This window comes from Palaemon carinicauda, chromosome 16, assembly GCF_036898095.1.
Source record: "Palaemon carinicauda isolate YSFRI2023 chromosome 16, ASM3689809v2, whole genome shotgun sequence".
Taxonomy (NCBI): domain Eukaryota; kingdom Metazoa; phylum Arthropoda; class Malacostraca; order Decapoda; family Palaemonidae; genus Palaemon; species Palaemon carinicauda.
In genome coordinates this window covers 128,360,936-128,379,718 of record NC_090740.1, presented here as the reverse complement: position 1 = coordinate 128,379,718, position 18,783 = coordinate 128,360,936, and the positions used below count along the sequence as shown (strand labels likewise).

The following is an 18,783-nucleotide window of genomic DNA, read 5'->3' as shown; positions in this document are numbered from 1 at the left end:
ACGTCTAGCTGCCGCTCTCAAGAATTTGACCGTACAAATACAGTAACAAAGTATTGTTTATACCATTTCCTAACTTATTCAAACCCTCTATACAGTTAATATTGCATAACCACCAATGTGTTATAAAACTCTCTCTCTCTCTCTCTCTCTCTCTCTCTCTCTCTCTCTCTCTCTCTCTCTCTCTCTCTCTCTCTCTCTCTCCGTATTTTTATTTTTAATTCCCTGTTAAATGTTCACATTTCTTTGAACATTAGAAATTCTTTGTATCATGACTCGATGTTTCGATTATGGGAATATCAGTAACACATCAAAAGGAAATCACTTGATTTGCCAATCACCTTCCACAAGAATTATGACATCAGACTATTTTTCTTGAATTTGTGGTAAGTACAGTACAGTGAACCCTCGCTACTTCGCGGTTCGACAATCGCGGATTCACCACTTCGCGGGGTTTTTCCATAACCCATATATATATACATATCGCGGATTTTCCGGAAAATTCGAAAATACCGCGAAATCTGAAGACCCCCAAATACGATATTTTGTTACCTGTAATTCCATTAATACTGTAATTAGTAATATCTGCTCTTACTGATTGTTCATTGCATTACATATGATATATAATTCAGCACAGAAAGAAATAAAACACGAAAAGAGAATGTGATCATACGATAATTCAGTACGTAGTAAAATTAAATCGAACATGAAACGCAAATCAGATCAGGTCATACCATATTAGAATGGTGTGTACTGTAATGGATGTGCTTCTTTTCCATGAATCTTTTGTATGTATACGTACGTAGTACAGTACTGCATCCAATAATATTCTTTGTTGCAAAAATCACATTTCGAATAAGCGTACGAGAGAGAGAGAGAGAGAGAGAGAGAGAGAGAGAGAGAGAGAGAGAGAGAGAGAGAGAGAGGCGTAAAATAGCGTAAGTAAATTTTTATTATTATTGTTATTATTATTATTATTGTTGTTGTTGTTAATAAAATTATTATTGTTATTATTATTATCATTATTATTATTATTATTACTGTACAGTATTATTATCATTATTTATTATTATTACGGTATTGTACTTAATCTACGTACGTTCAGTATGCGCGGGGCATCTTCTATGAGTAACCAACGCATCATAGTACTGTAAGACGGGTTGTGATTGGTTCAAGCGCTGATAGATGACGAATCAGAACTCAAGTTTTGTTATCTAGCCTGTGATTGGTGTTTTGCCCGCATCTTCTACCCGCAGCATCAAAGTTCTCGCGGGGCTGGATCGTTCACTTTCTCTTTCCGCGTATCGCTGAGTAGACGTTCTTAAGTTTGTGAAGTTTAATCTGTGCTGTGTGCGACTGTTTCAAGTTGAACTTTTTGTTGAACTTTCTGTTAAATCCTACTGTACAATGCCTCCCAAGCGTTCTGCTTCTAGTAAGGCTGGTAGTGAGCCTAAACGCCACCGAAGGATGATGACGATAGCTGAGAAGGTTACGCTTCTCGACATGTTAAAAGATGGTAGAAGTTACGCGGCCGCCGGCCGCCATTTTGGCATCAACGAATCCACCGTTCGCTATATCAAAAAGGACGAGGCGAACATTAGAAAGACGGCTGCAATCACCTTTAGCAGATCAGCGAAGCGAGTCGTTACAACGCGTAATAAAACGATCGTACGCATGGAAGGTGCTTTAGCTGTGTGGATTGCCGACTGCCGGAAGAAGAACATAGCCTTGGATACGAACACCATCCAAACAAAGGCTTTGAGTTTATATGAGAATTTTGCTGCAAAGGAACCTAAAGACGACGACGGCAACCATGCTGAAGATGATGATGATGCAGATGATCCTCAACCAGGGACATCCACTGATTCCCAGCCTCAGAAACGTTTTTCCGCAAGCAAAGGATGGTTCGCGAAGTTTCAGAAACGCTTCGCCCTGAAAAGCGTTTCCCTGCATGGGGAGTCTGCTTCCGCTGACACTGCCGCTGCTGAAACTTACGTGAACCAGACGTTCAAGAATATTATCGCCGAAGGTGGATACAAGCCGGAACAAGTCTTTAATATGGATGAGACTGGCTTGTTTTGGAAGAGAATGCCGTCGCGAACTTTCCTGTTCAAAGAGGAAGCCAAAGCCTCTGGCTTTAAGGCATTCAAGGATCGCGTTACCCTCGTGATGTGTGGCAATGCTGCTGGATTTTTGTTAAAGCCGGGGCTTATTTATAAGTCGAAAAATCCTCGCGCTTTGAAAAATAAAAATAAGAATCTCCTTCCCGTGTACTGGATGCATAATCCAAAAGCATGGATTACGAAGATGCTGACCTCCAACTGGTTCCACCAGTGTTTCATCCCGCAAGTCAGTCAATATCTCTTAGAGAAGGGCTTGCCATTCAAGATCCTTCTCCTTATGGATAACGCTGGTGGACACGCAACTGACCTGTCGCGTGAGGGCGTTCAGGTTGAGTTCCTGCCACCCAACACCATGTCATTAATTCAACCGATGGACCAGGGGGTTATCAGGGCGTTCAAGGCCCTCTACACGAAGAATACCTTGGCGGACCTCGTTGCGTGTGTGGATGCTGCCCAAGATGACGAGGATGAAGATTTCAACTTGAAGGTGTACTGGCGGCAGTACACCATAGCCACGTGCCTGCAGAATATTCAGAAGGCACTTCAAGAGATGAAACCTGCAACCGTGAATGCGAGCTGGAAGAAGCTGTGGCCTGATATTGTTTACGACGACAAGGGATTTACCCCGTCGGAAATCCAACACTCTGCAATACGGAAATCTGTGCAGTTGGCTGCCATAATTGGAGGTGACGGGTTTGGCGACATGACGACTGAAGACGTCGACGAGTTGTTGGACTGCCATTCCCAGCCCCTAACTGACGCAGACCTCGAAGACCTGACGAAATCGGCAAGTGAGGAAGAGAGTGATACCCAGGAAGAGACCCAAGAAAATGTCGAAGAAACGGGCTTAACATTAGAACGGCTTGCCAAGTTCTGCAACCATATCAAGGAGGCGAAAGAAATGTTACAAGAGTGGTACGAGGATATGGTTCGCTCGATGCAATTCTCCAACAAGGTCGATGACATCATGACTCCCTACAGGATGCTCTTGGATCGAAAAAAGAAGCAGCGGCAACAACTTCCGATCACAATGTTCTTCCAGCCTCGCAAAAAAGAGCCAGTTCCTCCTGCTAGTACGCCTTCGGAAGAAATTGAAGAAGTTTCCCAGGAAGAAGTTGAAGAGGTGTCCCAGGAAAAGACACCTCCGTCTGAAGAGACGTAAAATACTATCATTGACTGCACAGTAGAACACATCATCAGCTTCATCATCATCATTTCTACTGTGCAGCAAATTCATCGCCATCACCATTCAAGTTTTTCTTCAACTTCTTTCGTGGTGAGTACAGTAACAATCTTTATTTTTTACTTTAATATTCTTACTGCCTGTTTTATAGTTTAGTAATGTACGTACTGTATGCATTAAGTTAAAGGGAAGGTTTTAAAAGTCTACATGTTGTAACCTATCATATTTTTTTTGTTTAAAATTTACATTTACGTACGTAAAACAATCTCTCTCTCTCTCTCTCTCTCTCTCTCTCTCTCTCTCTCTCGTAAATTGTTTTCCTGCTTTGCTACGTACAAGTACTGTATAATTTATATTTGTAAGGTAACATATTTTGTAAATGCTTTTACTGTAAATACTGTATGTACTGTATCATTATTTATCACTATCATCATGCGCGTTAAATGCCTTGTTTGTTCTGAGCGTGGTTGTTTACTGAGCGTACACGCCGTCGTTTCAGGCGGCGTCATAAAGAAAAAGATTTCATTTGGAAGTCCTAAGAAAAATACGTAAACTAAAACATTGGTAATAAAAAAATCAACATACAGTACTGTATAATCAATATAATCGATGCAAAAACTAACCTATACATATATGTGTACACTAAATGAGTTTGTTTCTTCATTATGATCAGAGATGAACGTAAACAAAACATTGGTTGCCATTTTTTATCGTGCTTTTTAGGTGTTTAGGAAACACATGATATAAAATCGCCTTTAATATTTGTGCCTGTTTTAGTTTAGGGTGCTGTAGTACATGCATTAAGTGTTCTGTACATTAAAGGGTGGTTTGTTAACAGTACTACGTACAAGGGAAGGTTTTAAAAGTCCGAATATACATGTTAAATAAATAGGTAAATATGATGTCACTACTTCGCGGATTTTCACCTATCGCGCCCGCGTCTGGAACCTATCTACCGCGATAAACGAGGGTTCACTGTAGTACTATTCTAATAACTACTAATATAGACCACTAATCGCTACTCGGTGTTTTGATGATGGGAATACTGCAATAAGATTACTATGTAACACGATGAAAGGAAATCATTCGGTTTGCCAGCGCGCTTCCCCCAGAACTATGACGTCCCAAGACACGTGACATAAACTCGACAAAGAATGACTTGCAAAATATGTAAATCGCTTTTCTTTTACCTTGCAAGAAGTGAATAAAAATATTAACTTACCAAGCAAATGTATTTCATTTTCATAATGTAAAAGGTAATATTATTTCAAAGAAAATATTTGTCCTATTAGTTTACTTCATTTAGATAAATATCGATCTATTACCAGGTATTCAATAAAACAGCATAGAATAATATTTACGCTACTTAGTACTCATGGCAATCGATTCAGACCCATAAAATAGTTTGTATCGTTACTTGATATTTCCATAATGGGAATACTAATATTAATCGTTAGCCTATTGGAAGGAAATCACTGTATTGCCCGGTCGCTTTCCGCCAGTAATATGACGTCACCAGACATTGATATGAAATCGGAAGATATTAAAGCTGTTCTTAATATACTTTTTACTGAAAATAGATACTGTATATTATCAATAAAAGAAAATAATAATAATTTACCAAGATAAATCATTTATTTTTATACAAAAAAATAGATTACTTCCAAAGAAATATTTGTGCAATTATCGTACTATTTCCGATAGACTTGTGACATCATCATCATGAAAAAAATCGTCGTAAAGTCGAATCGTCGTAAGTCGCATAGGTCGTAAGTCGAGTACTACTTGTATATATAATATATACAGTATATACATAATATATATATATATATATATAAATATATATATATATATATAAAATATATATATATATATATATATATCAGTACAGTATTCCCTCAAATATCACGGTAGATAGGGACCGAGACCTCCCGTGATATTCCGTGATGTACGACAAAACCACTATTTATACCTTATCTAATTGTTTATACGCTGTTAAAAACCATCCCTGTAATGTTTATAACCCATCCTTTACTATATCAATAATAATAGAAAGATTGTAACACTTGTTAGGTTGTACAGTACACTATTACAGTTCAGTAATGTATATAAATACACCTGTAACACTAGAGAATTAAGCCAGTGAGTACATGCAACAAGTTAGTTACTGTGGCAATACATTTACAAAACATACATAAGTAAAAAATAATTGATTTCTAAAATGAAATTACAAATTAAACAAATAGAGAATTATCAAAATAAAATTTAAAAAAACAATTTAAGCAAGTGTAGAGAGAGAGAGAGAGAGAGAGAGAGAGAGAGAGAGAGAGAGAGAGAGAGAGAGAGAGAGAGAGAGAGACTTTAACAATACGTACATACGTATGAAAAAAAAATTAAAGAACTTTTACAATATGTACATATGTTTGAAAAAAATTAAAGTTTTTATCTGAAACAAAAATTACAAAATAGAGGCAAATAATTATTAAAATAAAAAAAATACATTTTTTGTGCTTACCATGGAAGAAGAAGACATCAACTTGGATGATGAAGGATTCTTAAAGTTGAATGATTGCCTAGGCTACGAAGACAACGACGACGACGATGAGGCGATGATGATGATGATTTGACTGCGCAATTGATATTATGACGATGACTGCTTTAATGGCTCTTCTGAAGTTGGAAGCACCGTATCCTCTGGCACCGCCTCCTGAACTTCGGCTGCAAGAACTTTTTTTTCGGCGCTCGAAGATGGCAATCGGTAACTGCTGTCGTTCTTTCTTCATTTTTTTCTAAAACGACCTTATACGGCTGCATACCACCATCCAGATTGTTGCAGAATTGCAGAGACCGTATCATATCACCGTCATATTCCCGTGAAAGTGCTTGCGCCTCTTTCAATAACCTGCAAATGGTCACGAGCCATTCTAAGGTTAGGCCAGGGTGAGGATCCTCTTTCTCTCCCTCTTCCGAATCGTCGTCTTCTTCGCTAGCTGACTTCGTTAGTTCTTCTAAGTCCTCTTCAGTTAGTTCTTGGGAGTGGCAGTCAAGCAGTTCGTCGACGTCGTCAGTAGTCATGTCGGCAAATCCTTCACCACCAGGGATTGCAGCCAACTTCACAGTCTTTTTTACCGCCGAATGCTGGATTTCGGCAGGCGTGAATCCTTCGTCATCGTAGATGATCTCAGGCCACAACTTCTTCCAGCTGGAGTTAATGGTGGAAGGCTTCATCTCTTCCAACGCCTTCTGGATATTTTCAAGGCACATAGCAATCGTGTATGTGCGCCAGTATGCCATCAGGTTAAAGTCTTCTTGTGCGTGTGCATCGTCCACTTTAGCAACCAGGTCTGCCAGGGCATTTCTCGTGTAGAGAGCCTTAAAGGCCCTAATAACTCCCTGGTCCATAAGTTGAATTAGGGATGTAGTGTTAGGTGGCAGAAACTCCACTTGGACCCCAGGGAACATCAAGTTTGTTGCGTGGCCACCAGCATTATCCATAAGCAGTATGGCTTTGAATGGAAGGTTTTTTTCCAGGAGGTAGACCTTCACCTGCGGGATAAAACATTGGTGGAACCAGTCACTTGTCAGCGCCTTCGTTATGCAGGCCTTAGGAATGCTCATCCAATGGACGGAAAGGCAATTCTTGTTCTTATGCTTCAGTGCCCTTGGGTTATGGGATTTGTAAATGAGTGCTGGCTTCAACATAAACCCTTGGGCATTGCCGCACATGATGAGGGTCACATGATCCTTACAGGCTTTACAGCCAGAGGCTCTGGCTTCCTCCTTGAAAAGGAACGTACGCGATGGCATCCGTTTCCAAAATAAGCCAGTTTCATCCATATTACAAACTTGCTCCGGAAAATATTCGCCTTCAGTTATATCTTGAAATGTATCACGTACGTATTCCTTGGAAGCCTCCTTATCTGCAGAAGCAGCCTCGCCAGGCATTGCTACGCTTTTGAATCCGTATCGTTTCTGGAATTTGGCAAACCACCCTTGGCTAGTGACAAACTATGCTTTTTTCTTTGTTGATTAGCTGGATGGGCCTGGTTGCGGATTGTCAGGGTCTTCTTCGTCTTCTTCCATTTCTTCATCGCCTTCTTGTGGTTCCTGTGGTTCCTTGGCAGCATACACTTCATAGTTTACGCGCCTTTGTCTGGATCCTGTTCGTATCCAACAGAATATATTTCTTTCTACAGTCGCTTATCCATATCCATAATGGCGTTTCCATCTTCACAATTGCCTTGTTCCTTTGAGTTACAACTCGCTTTTGTGTTTTGCTGAAGGTTATGGCAACACTTCTCCTAATCTTAACCTCCTCTTTCTTTATAGAACGAACTGTGGATTTGTTCACCGCGAAATGGAGACCGATGGCTGCATACGTTCTTCCTTCTTTAAGCATATCGAAAAGTTTAATTTTCTCGGGGATAGACATCATCTTACATTGCTTCTCAGGCTTGCTGTCAGCCTTGGAGGTAGCAGGACGTTTAGGAGCCATTACAAGGGATGTACACTCGAATAAAGTTCACAGAAATCACAATGAAATCACACACGGCACAGATAAAGTGAAGCACGCGATGCTGAATACCGGAACGAAATGGAGGAAGCAAGGCTGGGAGGAATCTAGTGATCGCATCCACTCTCCCTGAAGCGCCAATCACGTAACAGTTTACAAGTTGCAATGCTCTCATTGGCCACCTCGTTCTCCACGAACCAATAACAGATCTCCTTACAAGTTACGTCAGTCTCTCTCGCATAGATGCTATGCTACACTTCTTGATGCAGCTAGCAAACCGAGAAACCAAGAGTTTGGCGGCCGTGTTCCAGTAATTATTTTTTTAGAGTGTATTTTTTAAATATAAGTTATTATACTCAAATAATTTTTTTTTTACATATTATTACTGTTTTATTCTTCCTACAATATGAATATTTATAATAAAAAATTTTTGATATTTTAATTATTTTTTAATACTAAATTTTTTAATATTCGATTATCACAGTTTTTATGGATTTATGGTGGAAATCCGCGATATTAATATATTGAAAAACCTGTGAAGTAGTGAATCCGTGATAATCGAACCGTGAAGTAGCGAGGGGTTACTGTATGTATGTATGTATGTATGTATATGTATGTATATATATGTATATATATATGTATGTATGTATGTGTATATATATATATATATATATATACAGTGAACCCTCGCTACTTCGCGGTTCGACCATCGCGGATTCACCACTTTGCGGATTTTATCCATAACCCATATATATACAGTAACATATATACATATATATGTATGCATGTATTTATGTATATATGTATGTATGTATATATGTAGGTATGTATATGTGTATACATATAAATATATATATATATAATATATATATATCCAAAGTAGGAAGATGTGATGTAGTTCTAAGGGAATAGTATAGGAAATATGTCTGGGTAATAAGCAAAGCTCTACCTCCAGTTTGTTTCTTCATTATGATCAGAGATAAATGTAAACAAAACATTGGTTGCCATTTTTTAATGTGCTTTTTAGCGTGTTTAGGAAACGCATGATATAAAATTACCTTTAATATTTGTGCCTGTTTAAGTTTAGGGTACTGTAGTACATGCATTAAGTGTTCTGTACATTAAAGGGTAGTTTGTTAACAGTACTACGTACAAGGGAAGGTTTTAAAAGTCTGAATATACATGTTGAATAAATAGGTAAATATGGTGTCACTACTTCGCGGATTTTCACCTATCGCGGCCGCGTCTGGAACCTATCTACCGCGATAAACGAGGGTTCACTGTATATATATATATTATATATATGTATGTATGTATGTATGTATGTGTATATATATATATATATATATACATATATATATATATATATATATCTTCGGGCTGTCGTGACAAGGAAACCTCGGTTTCCCGTTGCGACGACCATTCGGAGTCTCCCAACCTTGGTTACATTGAGCCCTCGGGCTCTCGAACCTCTCGTCACGCTGAGCCTTCGGGCTATTGTGATAGGAAAACCTCGGTTTCTGTTTCACTGACCCTTCGGGCTCATGCTGAGCCCTCTGGCTCTAGTGCCTCTTGTCACGCTGAGTCTTTGGGTTCTTGTGAGAGCGAAACTTCAGTTTCTAGTTGCACTGATCCCTCTGGGTCTAGCAACACCTGTTACGCTGAGCCTGCAGGCTCTCGGGCCGGGCGCTACTCTGGACCTTTTGGTTCTCCTAGCAGGGAGTGCAAATACTTGGGGTTCGCATGGTCTCGCTGAACCCGTCACTTCTCGTGACCCTCGTCATGCTGAGGTCTACTCTCAAGACACAGTCATCGGATTCTCGTCACGTTGAGTCGTCGGGCTCTCGTGGCAAGGAAACTTCGGTTTCCCATTGCTTCGACCCTTAGGGGTTTTGCAAAACTTCAGTTTCTAGTTGCGCTGATCCCTCTGGGTCTAGCAACACCTGTTACGCTGAGCCTGCAGGCTCTCGGGCCGGGCGCTACTCTGGACCTCTTGGTTCTCCTAGCAGGGAGCGCAAATACTTGGGGTTCGCATGGTCTCGCTGAACCTGTCGGTTCTCGTGACCCTCGTCATGCTGAGGTCTACTCTCAAGACACAGTCATCGGAATCTCGTCACGTTGAGTCATCTGGATCTCGTGGCAAGGAAACTTCGGTTTCCTGTTGCTTTGACCCTTAGGGGTTTTGCAACCTTGCTTAGGCTGAGCCCTCGGGTTCTCGTACCTCTCGTCATGCTGAACCCTCAGGCTTTCATGACTGGGAAACCTCGGTTTCCTATTGCAATGACCCTTTGGGTTCTCACAACACTAAGCCTAGCCTGTGGGCTCTCATTCCAGGCCCTACGCTAGACTTTTGGGTTTCCGTAGCTGAGAATCCTCTCCTTGCCTCCCGGATCCTTTGGATTCGTACGGTCATGCTCTCAGGACAGAGAGTTTTCGGACTCTCGTCACACTGAACCCACAGGTTCTCGGAACTGCGGTTATGCAGAGTTGGTCGACTCACATAACAGAGAATCTTTGGATTCTTGTCGCAAGAACCCGGTTTAGGGTTCACACAACACATTGCCTGATGGATGCTTTCTCCCTATAGGCAACGATGACGGTGTTCCTTTGGGTTCTCGTCATCTCTGGTCGCGTGAACCCTGTGGGTCCCAGGACACGCTGCCTAAGGGTTTCGGGTTTCCTTCTCCCTACAGGTAACAATGAAATAGTTCCAGTGAGTTCTGGTTATGCTTCTGGCAGCGTGAACCACTATGAGTTCACACGATATGATTCCTAAGGATTCCATCAGGAATCGGCGACAGAGTTCCAGCACGTTCTCGTCATGACGATCGCGTGAAATAGATTCACGATCCCTTAGGGTTGTGAGACTCAAGGTCGTGTGAAATGGATTCACGATCCCTTAGGGTTGTGAGACTTAAGGTCACGCGAAATGGATTCACGATCCCTTAGGGTCGCACGTTATGGATTCAGAACCTCTAGGTTCTCATCGCACCAAATCTCTCGATTCCCGAGATCCGGAGTTTTCACAGAAAAGTCTATGGTTGACCTCCCTACAATGGATTGGTCTTCCAGTGTAATGTGACTTGTTAAGTCACTCAAACACTCCCAGCTGTCTACTATGTAACAGCTAGGCTGGTCTCGCCAGCACCGATCCTTTCATTTTCGAACGAACCACCATCATCTTGCCTCCACCCTCCCACTTCTAGTGGTTGGGTTACCAGGTGGCTCGTGATCATTTCTCGTTATCGAGAAACCCTCAACTGCTGGGACGGGAGCTAGCAGGAAAAATTATTTACATTCCAGTTCATTTCCCCTGGCAGGCCTTGCCCGAATTATACGACAATTTTCTTGCTAGCGAGAAAGCGTTCGATAGCAACCCCTTACGGAAAAGCGGTCAATGGCAATCTAATGTATGGTCATGTTGAAGCAAACCCCCACATATGAGAATTCACCCTTTTCGGGAGACTCATTCCTGAGAAGTTTTACATAACTTCAACAGGTGTTGTTTAAACTTCATAAAGGCAGTAAGCTTTCCCAGAGCATGCGCTCAATCCAAGACAAAACCGTTTGATTGAGTCAGCCGCATCCCGTCATTGTACCTTGGGTACAACGACATCATTTTACATGATAGGCTTCTGAGACTTTAAATTCTACCCTTACAGAGTTATTGTCTCAAGCATTTAGTCCCAAAGGAGCAGTGTTAGCAAAGGAGTGATTGTTTCTATAACTGTATATTTTGTTAGAGGGCATATGCGCTCTCATTCAAAAAAATACTACAGATACTCGACGATCAAAAATTCTTTGGCCAATAATGTTGCGATTCGTCGCACATACATTATTCCCGCAACCGGATTTGTTTCAAACATTTTCCCGGAGGCAGGGATTACGCATGCGCTGACACAGATGGGCAAGTACATATGCGTGCAAGCGATCTTTCTGCCAATACGGGATATATCATATATTGCAATTAAAACTCTGCTCTAATAAGTTGTATAGCTATATCCCTTACTGAGCCAGGTTATTCAGCACTTTAAACAGCTACTTTCTTATAACCAGATATACAGCATTTACGTTCTGCCTTCTTATCGGCATTTCCTTCCTTTCTTCCCAATTGGGAGTCTTCTCATAAACATATCTGTTCCCTAGTAGGGTACATTGTATACTTAAGCCAGTTTACCGATCGGAGACGGAGAAATAAGTACATTTTCGTCCTAACAAGGAGGAATCTCCTTTACGAACGTTTCCAACGTTCTCAAACCGAGTTCCAGACACGACTTCAAGTCGGGCTACCCCTGTATGCTTGTCCTGCTAACAGTTCTGTGTTACTACTCTGTAGATAGACTTACGCATATTACCCGTCCAACACTAGATTGAAGATACGTCTCAATCTCTTCTTTGGGAATGGTTGTATGCATTCCGTAATTACCGACCGGTCTCTTGTCCGAAAGGCGATCTCTATGGAGATTCGCTCTTATAACATAAGCTGTACTGGCTACCTGGTATACCGTTTTGTATCAGTCTTATTCGGCCAATCCCCACTAGATTGGTGGCAGTTGGAGGGAAGACAGGATCCTCCCCTTCATTGCAGGAACGTGCAAATAGTTGCACATCTTGACATCATCTCTGGACAAACCGCAGATGGTGGGTGGCAGACGAGAGCCTCCGCAAAGAGGCCAATCTTCTCATCTCCCCTCTGGAACTGATGCTCTCTTCGGATGCATCAAAAGAAGGGGGGTTTATATGCCGCACCATTCCATCTTCGTCCGTAGGCCCGAATCAGAAAGGTACCAGCATTTATCTCTCTTAAAGAACCATCTTGCAGTAGGAAGCCTCAGATGGACAGAGGACAGCTAGGTGGCCCCATCCGCTTGCCTCATTCCTGGTAACAGGAATGTGTTTGCATATAATCTAAGCAGAACCACTCAGATAGTGGGCTCTAAGTGTCTGAATCATCTTGTAGCCAACAGTCTTAACTTTCTGGGGTTCCCTGACTGTGGTCCTGCTCACAACGGATCTAAACTTTAGGCTCCCGCTCGACTGTTCCCCAGTCCCAGAACACCAGGCTCTCGAACAAGATGTATTTCAAGATCAGTGGGACAGCTTAGAGGTGTACGCTTTTTCCCCCGTTCGGTCTGGTGAGAAAGTTGTCAGCCAAGTCAGGATAAGCAAGAACTTATCAATAACTCCAATACCTTCGCTATGGCATCACGCAGAATGGTTCCCGGACCTTCTGCAGCTCCCGATGGAGTTTCGTGGGAACTTCCTCCACGACACAATCTCCTAAGCAGCCACATGCCAACACTTTTCAAGCCGTAGCTTTGCTTCGACTTAACGCTTGGAAACGGTCCTACACCTCCTCTCTCAGAAAGGTCTTTCGCAACGAGTTGTGGAAAAGATATCTAAACACCTCAGACACTTTTCAGCGTCAAGTCTTCCAGGCGAAGTGTTCCGTCCTTTGTGACTGATATCATGGAAGGGGGATCTCTCTCCTCGATGCCTTTACTCATACAATGTTTGAGATAACTTGTCCCCTGTTGAATCTCAACCTCCTCCTGGGAATGAGGTTCGGGTCCTTCAGTCCCTGAAGGCCCCTCTCTATGAACCTTTATGCCAGGCAACGGATTGCTTCCTTACATGGAAGATGGCTTTTCTACTCACTTGGGCTTCGACCAAGAGAGCTAGTGAGTTGTATGATTCATCTTCTGACGTCTCCTACTCTAAGAGACGGAGAGAACTAATTCTCAGCGGCGTCCCTCCTGAGTTAATTGCCAAGATTCAAAATCCTAGTGTGCTGTACCCTAGGTTCGACCCATTTCGGATAAAAAGCCTTCGTTCGGTAACCGAAGACCCAATTCAGCTGGGGTTTTGTCCAGTGAATCAGTGGTGTTACTTTCAGAGAACGACACCAGCTTTCCCTCGTGTGTTGGCACTGTTGACCAGCACGGGGAAGGTCAAGAGGAAGGTCACAAGGATTTTCTTTCCCTCCTGGATCGGAAGGCTATTGAGTTTGCTTTCAATCCAGACCCTCCCCTCCATCCTAGGACCCAGAGCTCTTATGTCAGTGGCGTTGCTACGTCCCTGGAATTCAAGAAACTACTCTGTGGTGCAGCTACTGTAAGCATGCGTGTGGAAGCGTCAATTGACCTTCATTGTCCACTACCTGCAAAGACGTAACCCACAGGAACATGGAGACCTTTCCCATTGGTCCTGTGGTGGTTGCACAACAAAAGGTCTAAACACCTCAGGCTCCTTGATGGACAAGTAGCAGAGGGTTTAGGGCTGAGGTTACCTGGCTTAGTATGAGGTGAATGAGTAAGAATGACTGGCTCCTTTCTTCCTGTCACCTTCTCCCCTCGGGGAAAACAGCTCCACAAGCCTCAGCATAGCTGACCTCACCTCGCTGTGGGTAAGATTCATTTACCTTGTGCCTCCTAAGTGTAGAAAAATACTTTGTTACGTCCTCAATAACTTGTTGAGGGAGGGTATTGGATAAGTCTTAAGCACAATAGGTTTTGTACTAGAATTCCTATGTTAAAGACAAGCTACACTGTTAGTTTCATGCACACACAAGCTTCTGCAGGCTGCTATCAGTGCATTACCTCATATCTACACTTGATTTTAGCGAGGGTAGGGTTCCTTCTACTATCGATCACAGATCGAAATAGAGGACCCCAGGTCATGACTAAGGCCAGTTGGTGAGGACTTCCTCCCTCCTGAGAGTAAGTCACCTCTACAAAATAGCGGAGAGTTTGTATTTGCGCTGGAACAAACAACAAATTTGGAAGTAATTTGTATTATTCCTAGCATACAACCCTGAAGCTATTTATACAAATTTGCCAGCCCACCTTGTCCCCCGAGAAGTCCTGCCACAAAGCAAAGTGGTTATTCAGCCGAGAAGTGTGAGTGAGCGGGGTAACCAGTCGACCCCGCTCCCCCCCGCTAACTAGCGGATGGGGTAATTATCCCTCCATAAAAATTATCATGCCTTGTCTTTCAGCTACGCCAAAAGTATACCCCTATAAATAGCTTCAGGTTTGTAAGCAAGGAAAAATACAAATTACTTCCAAATTTGTTATATCTATTCATAACATTTCATGTTTAAGAATATGTTTCATTCCTGTTATTTAGCCTTAATGTATGCAAAGGTCCAATTAACAACACAAGATTTGTTAGACATAAAAGGATGTACCAACCAATTCATATCAAATCGCAGCATTTTAGCATCATGTCAATTCATCTCAATTTTTCAGTATAAATTTCAATTCAATTCCAATCATTTTGAATTTTCTTTCAATTCCAATTCCTACATTTTTAGCATGAATTACAATTCATAATTGACCTCAACCCTAGATAATGGGTTGGAATAATCAGGTTTCTTTTCAAGTAATGTGTCATGTTACTCTTCAGGTTACCCTTTTTCAATCACTTACAATATTTTATAGACCAGTGGTTAGTGATATCGGTTAACAATTTGACAGGCAACTTTAGTTGGTACTGTATTGCGCTGTCAGTTTTTGGAGAAATTTATTCCAGATATTTATTGAGTTGTGGAACTGAAGAAAGCAGTTTTTTTTCTTCTGGAAGTTGGATATGTTAAGTACTATGTGGTAAATTCAGTAATGAAAATTTACTAAAAATAGGAAACGAAGCTTCATGTTTTAGCAAAGTTAAACAACAGCAAAATGGCTTCATTTAAAAAATGGAATAGAATTTGTAAAACCCAAATCTAAAATTCTATATACTGTATAGTATGCCTTATTCTACAATCAAAAACTGCACGTACATAATAAAAAACACAACAGTCATAACTGAAGTATACACAAAACGAGCTTACGCAATCTTGCTAAAAATATTTGCATTTAAGGATATTTCTTTCATTAATAAAGCAAAGTACTTACCTCATTATAAGTGTCATCAATAATTTCGTGTTTCACTTCAATCTCAGATTTGACAGTTGATATTTTCTCTACAATAGGACTTTCTTTCTTTGTTTGCCTACTTCGTCTTCCCCTTCTGACATTTCGCTTAGGAGTTTCAGGCTCCTGCTGTTCACCAACTTCCCTCCGTATTTTCTTAATGGGTGGCATATGCTCACCCTCACTCTCAGAATCTGAAGACAGCATTGCATTCTGAAATATGAATAAACCACAATTACGCTACCGAATTAGCATTAACAGAATCTTTATATTAGGATTATTTTAATACTTACCAAACTTTCATACTGCTATTAGTTTAGTAGCATTAACTATTTGCCAAACAATAGGAGGAAAATCTTTTTCAAGCAGAATTTTTTAAAAATATGATAACTGAATGAGGGAAGGGAGAACAACTTATGAATGTAGGGTGATTATTATTAAAAAAAATTTATTCTATCTAAAAATTTATTTCAACAACTCTTACCAAACAATCATAATGCTGAGTCCCACATTGTCAAGGATAGTTGTAATACAACCATGAACCAGGATTTTTTTAATACAGTACTAAACATGACAAATTTAGAGATAATTTGTATTTTTTATAACAATATAAACCTTTGGCTATCTATTAGGGATACTGTATTACTTTCGGCAAATCTGAAAGGCCGAGCCATTAAAATTTAGCGAAAGTTAACTACCCATCACGCTAGTTAGAGGGGGGTAGCTTGCTAACCCTCCCACTCACAAACCTATGATTGACTCACTTTGCTTAGAGGTATGACTTCTAGGAGGATGGGGTTGACGGTAAGTTTGGCGGAACAGGCCTACCCTTAGGGATAGGGCCTGGGCGTTGTCGCGTGGGCGACTGCTGTCTTTGAGGCGATTGAAAACATTAAGTGGGTTGAGCGAGCCAGAGAGTTCATCATAACGCTGATTGCGCATGACAAGATGGACGCGCGCGTAGAGTTGGTGTCTTGCACCAAATGGTATGGCGCGTGAGTTCGAGTACTCTCGGTCATAAGAGTAAAACTCTAGTTAGCGGGGGGTAGGGGAAGGGTAGCTTGCTACCCCTCCCCCCCTCCCCCACACACCGGTGACTTGCTTCACTTCACTTAGAGGTAGGACTTGACTTGGGGGTCAGGGATGGCGGGCACATATGTGTAAATAGCTAAGGTTTGTATGGTTAGGAAAAATACAAATTATCTTCGAATTTGTCATTTGTTCCGTAACCGAAATACAAACCACGCTATTTACATTGGGTGACTTACCCCTTAGGAAGGGTGGAAAGTCCCCAGCCTTACTGACTTCGGCTTGCCCGGGGGCTCAATCCCTCAGTGAGCAGCACTAGAGAAAAGGAGCCCCTGTACCTCACAAGTTCCTAGCATCGCCAGGAACGAGTGGCCTACATAAGCAGTGTGTGGAGGAGTGTGACTCGTCCTATGAAGTTGACCTTGAGACCTTCAGATGAATTCTAGGATAGGACGTTCCCAATACCACCTCGTCAGGGTATGGGAGACGCAACAGTATTAAGCTTAATACTAGGAGCACAAAGAAGCATGGGTTACCTGCAGAGGTCGAGGTCAGCTATGCGAGGACCAGGATGCTACTTCCCCAAGTGAGGGGAGAATGAAGAAAGAAGTAAGGGTCAGACATACTCTTTCATTCACGCAGACTAAGACCGGGTAACAACGCCCTCAACCTACTGCTACTTGTCCAAAAAGGAACCTGAGGTTAGACCAGCTGTTGTGCAGCCACCACAGGGCCGAAAGAAAACGTATCGAGGCTCCTGTGGGTCACGTCTTGCAGGTAGTGGGCTGTGAAGGTTGTCTGACGCTTCCAGACCCCAGCTTGAAGTACCTGCGTCACAGAGAAGTTTCTCTTGAAGGCCAGGGACGTAGCAATACCCCTGACATCGTGTGCCCGAGGGCGACGTGACGGAGGGTCCGGATTAAAGGCATGGTGGATAACCCTTCGAATCCAAGCTGAGATGGTGTTCCTGGTGACCCTCCTCTTAGTCCTGCCTGTGCTCACAAACAAAGCTCGCACTTGAGGACGGACTGCAGCCGTTCTCTTCAAGTAGTGCCTCAGACACCTCACTGGACATAGTAGCAGCTGGTCTGGGTCGGTTGTTACAAAACGGAGACTCGCGATCCTGAAAGAGTCGAAGCGAGGATCCGGCACTCCAGGATTCTGAGTCTTGGCAACAAACTCAGGGACGAACCTGAACGTTACCTCCCCCTATCCCCTTGAATGGGCGATGTCGTACGAGAGACCATGAAGTTCACTAACCCGCTTGACCGAAGCCAAAGCGAGTAGGAAAGCCGTCTTCCAAGACAGGTGGCGATCGGAGGCCTGGCGTAATGGTTCGAAGGTAGGTCTCTTAAGAGACCTGAGGACTCGAACCACGTTCCAAGGAGGAGGTCTCACTTCCGACTGGGGGCAGGTAAGCTCATAGCTACGTATGAGTAAAGAGAGTTCTAGCGATAAAGAAATATCCACGCCCTTCAGCCTGAAGGCCAAGCTTAAGGCTGAGCGATAGCCTATCACTGCCGAGACAGAAGGGCGCATTTCTTCCCGCAGATAAACGAAGAAGTCCGCTATTGCTGGAATAGTGGCATCGAGTGGAGAGATACCCCTCCCACGACACCAACCACAAAAGACTCTCCACTTTGCTTGGTAGACTCCCTCAGAGGACCTTCGCAGGTGCCGAGACATTCTCTCCGCAACCTCTTGCGAAAAGCCTCTCTCCGCGAGGAGACGCTGGATAGTCTCCAGGCGTGAAGCCGAAGCGAGGCTACGGCCTTGTGAGGGACGCCGGAGTGGGGTTGTCTGAGAAGCTCGTGTCGTGGAGGAAGTTCCCTCAGGAGCTGCAGAAGGTCCGGGAACCATTCCGCGTGATGCCATAGCGGAGCTATCAGAGTCATCGAACAATTGACCGATAGTCTGGTCCTGTTGAGCACCCTTCTCATCAAACAGAACGGTGGGAAGGCGTACACGTCGATGTTGTCCCACCGTTGCTGGAAAGCATCTTGCCAGAGTGCCTTGGGGTCC

The 18,783-nt window shown here is 42.6% G+C and overlaps 1 protein-coding gene across 3 annotated transcripts in view; it reads right to left on the bottom strand.

Moving 5' to 3' along the window:
* The window catches only part of LOC137655869 (WD repeat-containing protein 76-like), a 476,385-nt gene that overhangs the window by 132,393 nt on the left and 325,209 nt on the right, over nt 1-18,783 (bottom strand). For all 3 annotated transcript variants that reach the window (XM_068390064.1, XM_068390065.1, XM_068390063.1), the window contains one exon: nt 15,715-15,945. In XM_068390064.1, coding sequence (XP_068246165.1) covers nt 15,715-15,945 — 231 coding nt within the window. The remainder of the gene's footprint in view (nt 1-15,714; nt 15,946-18,783) is intronic.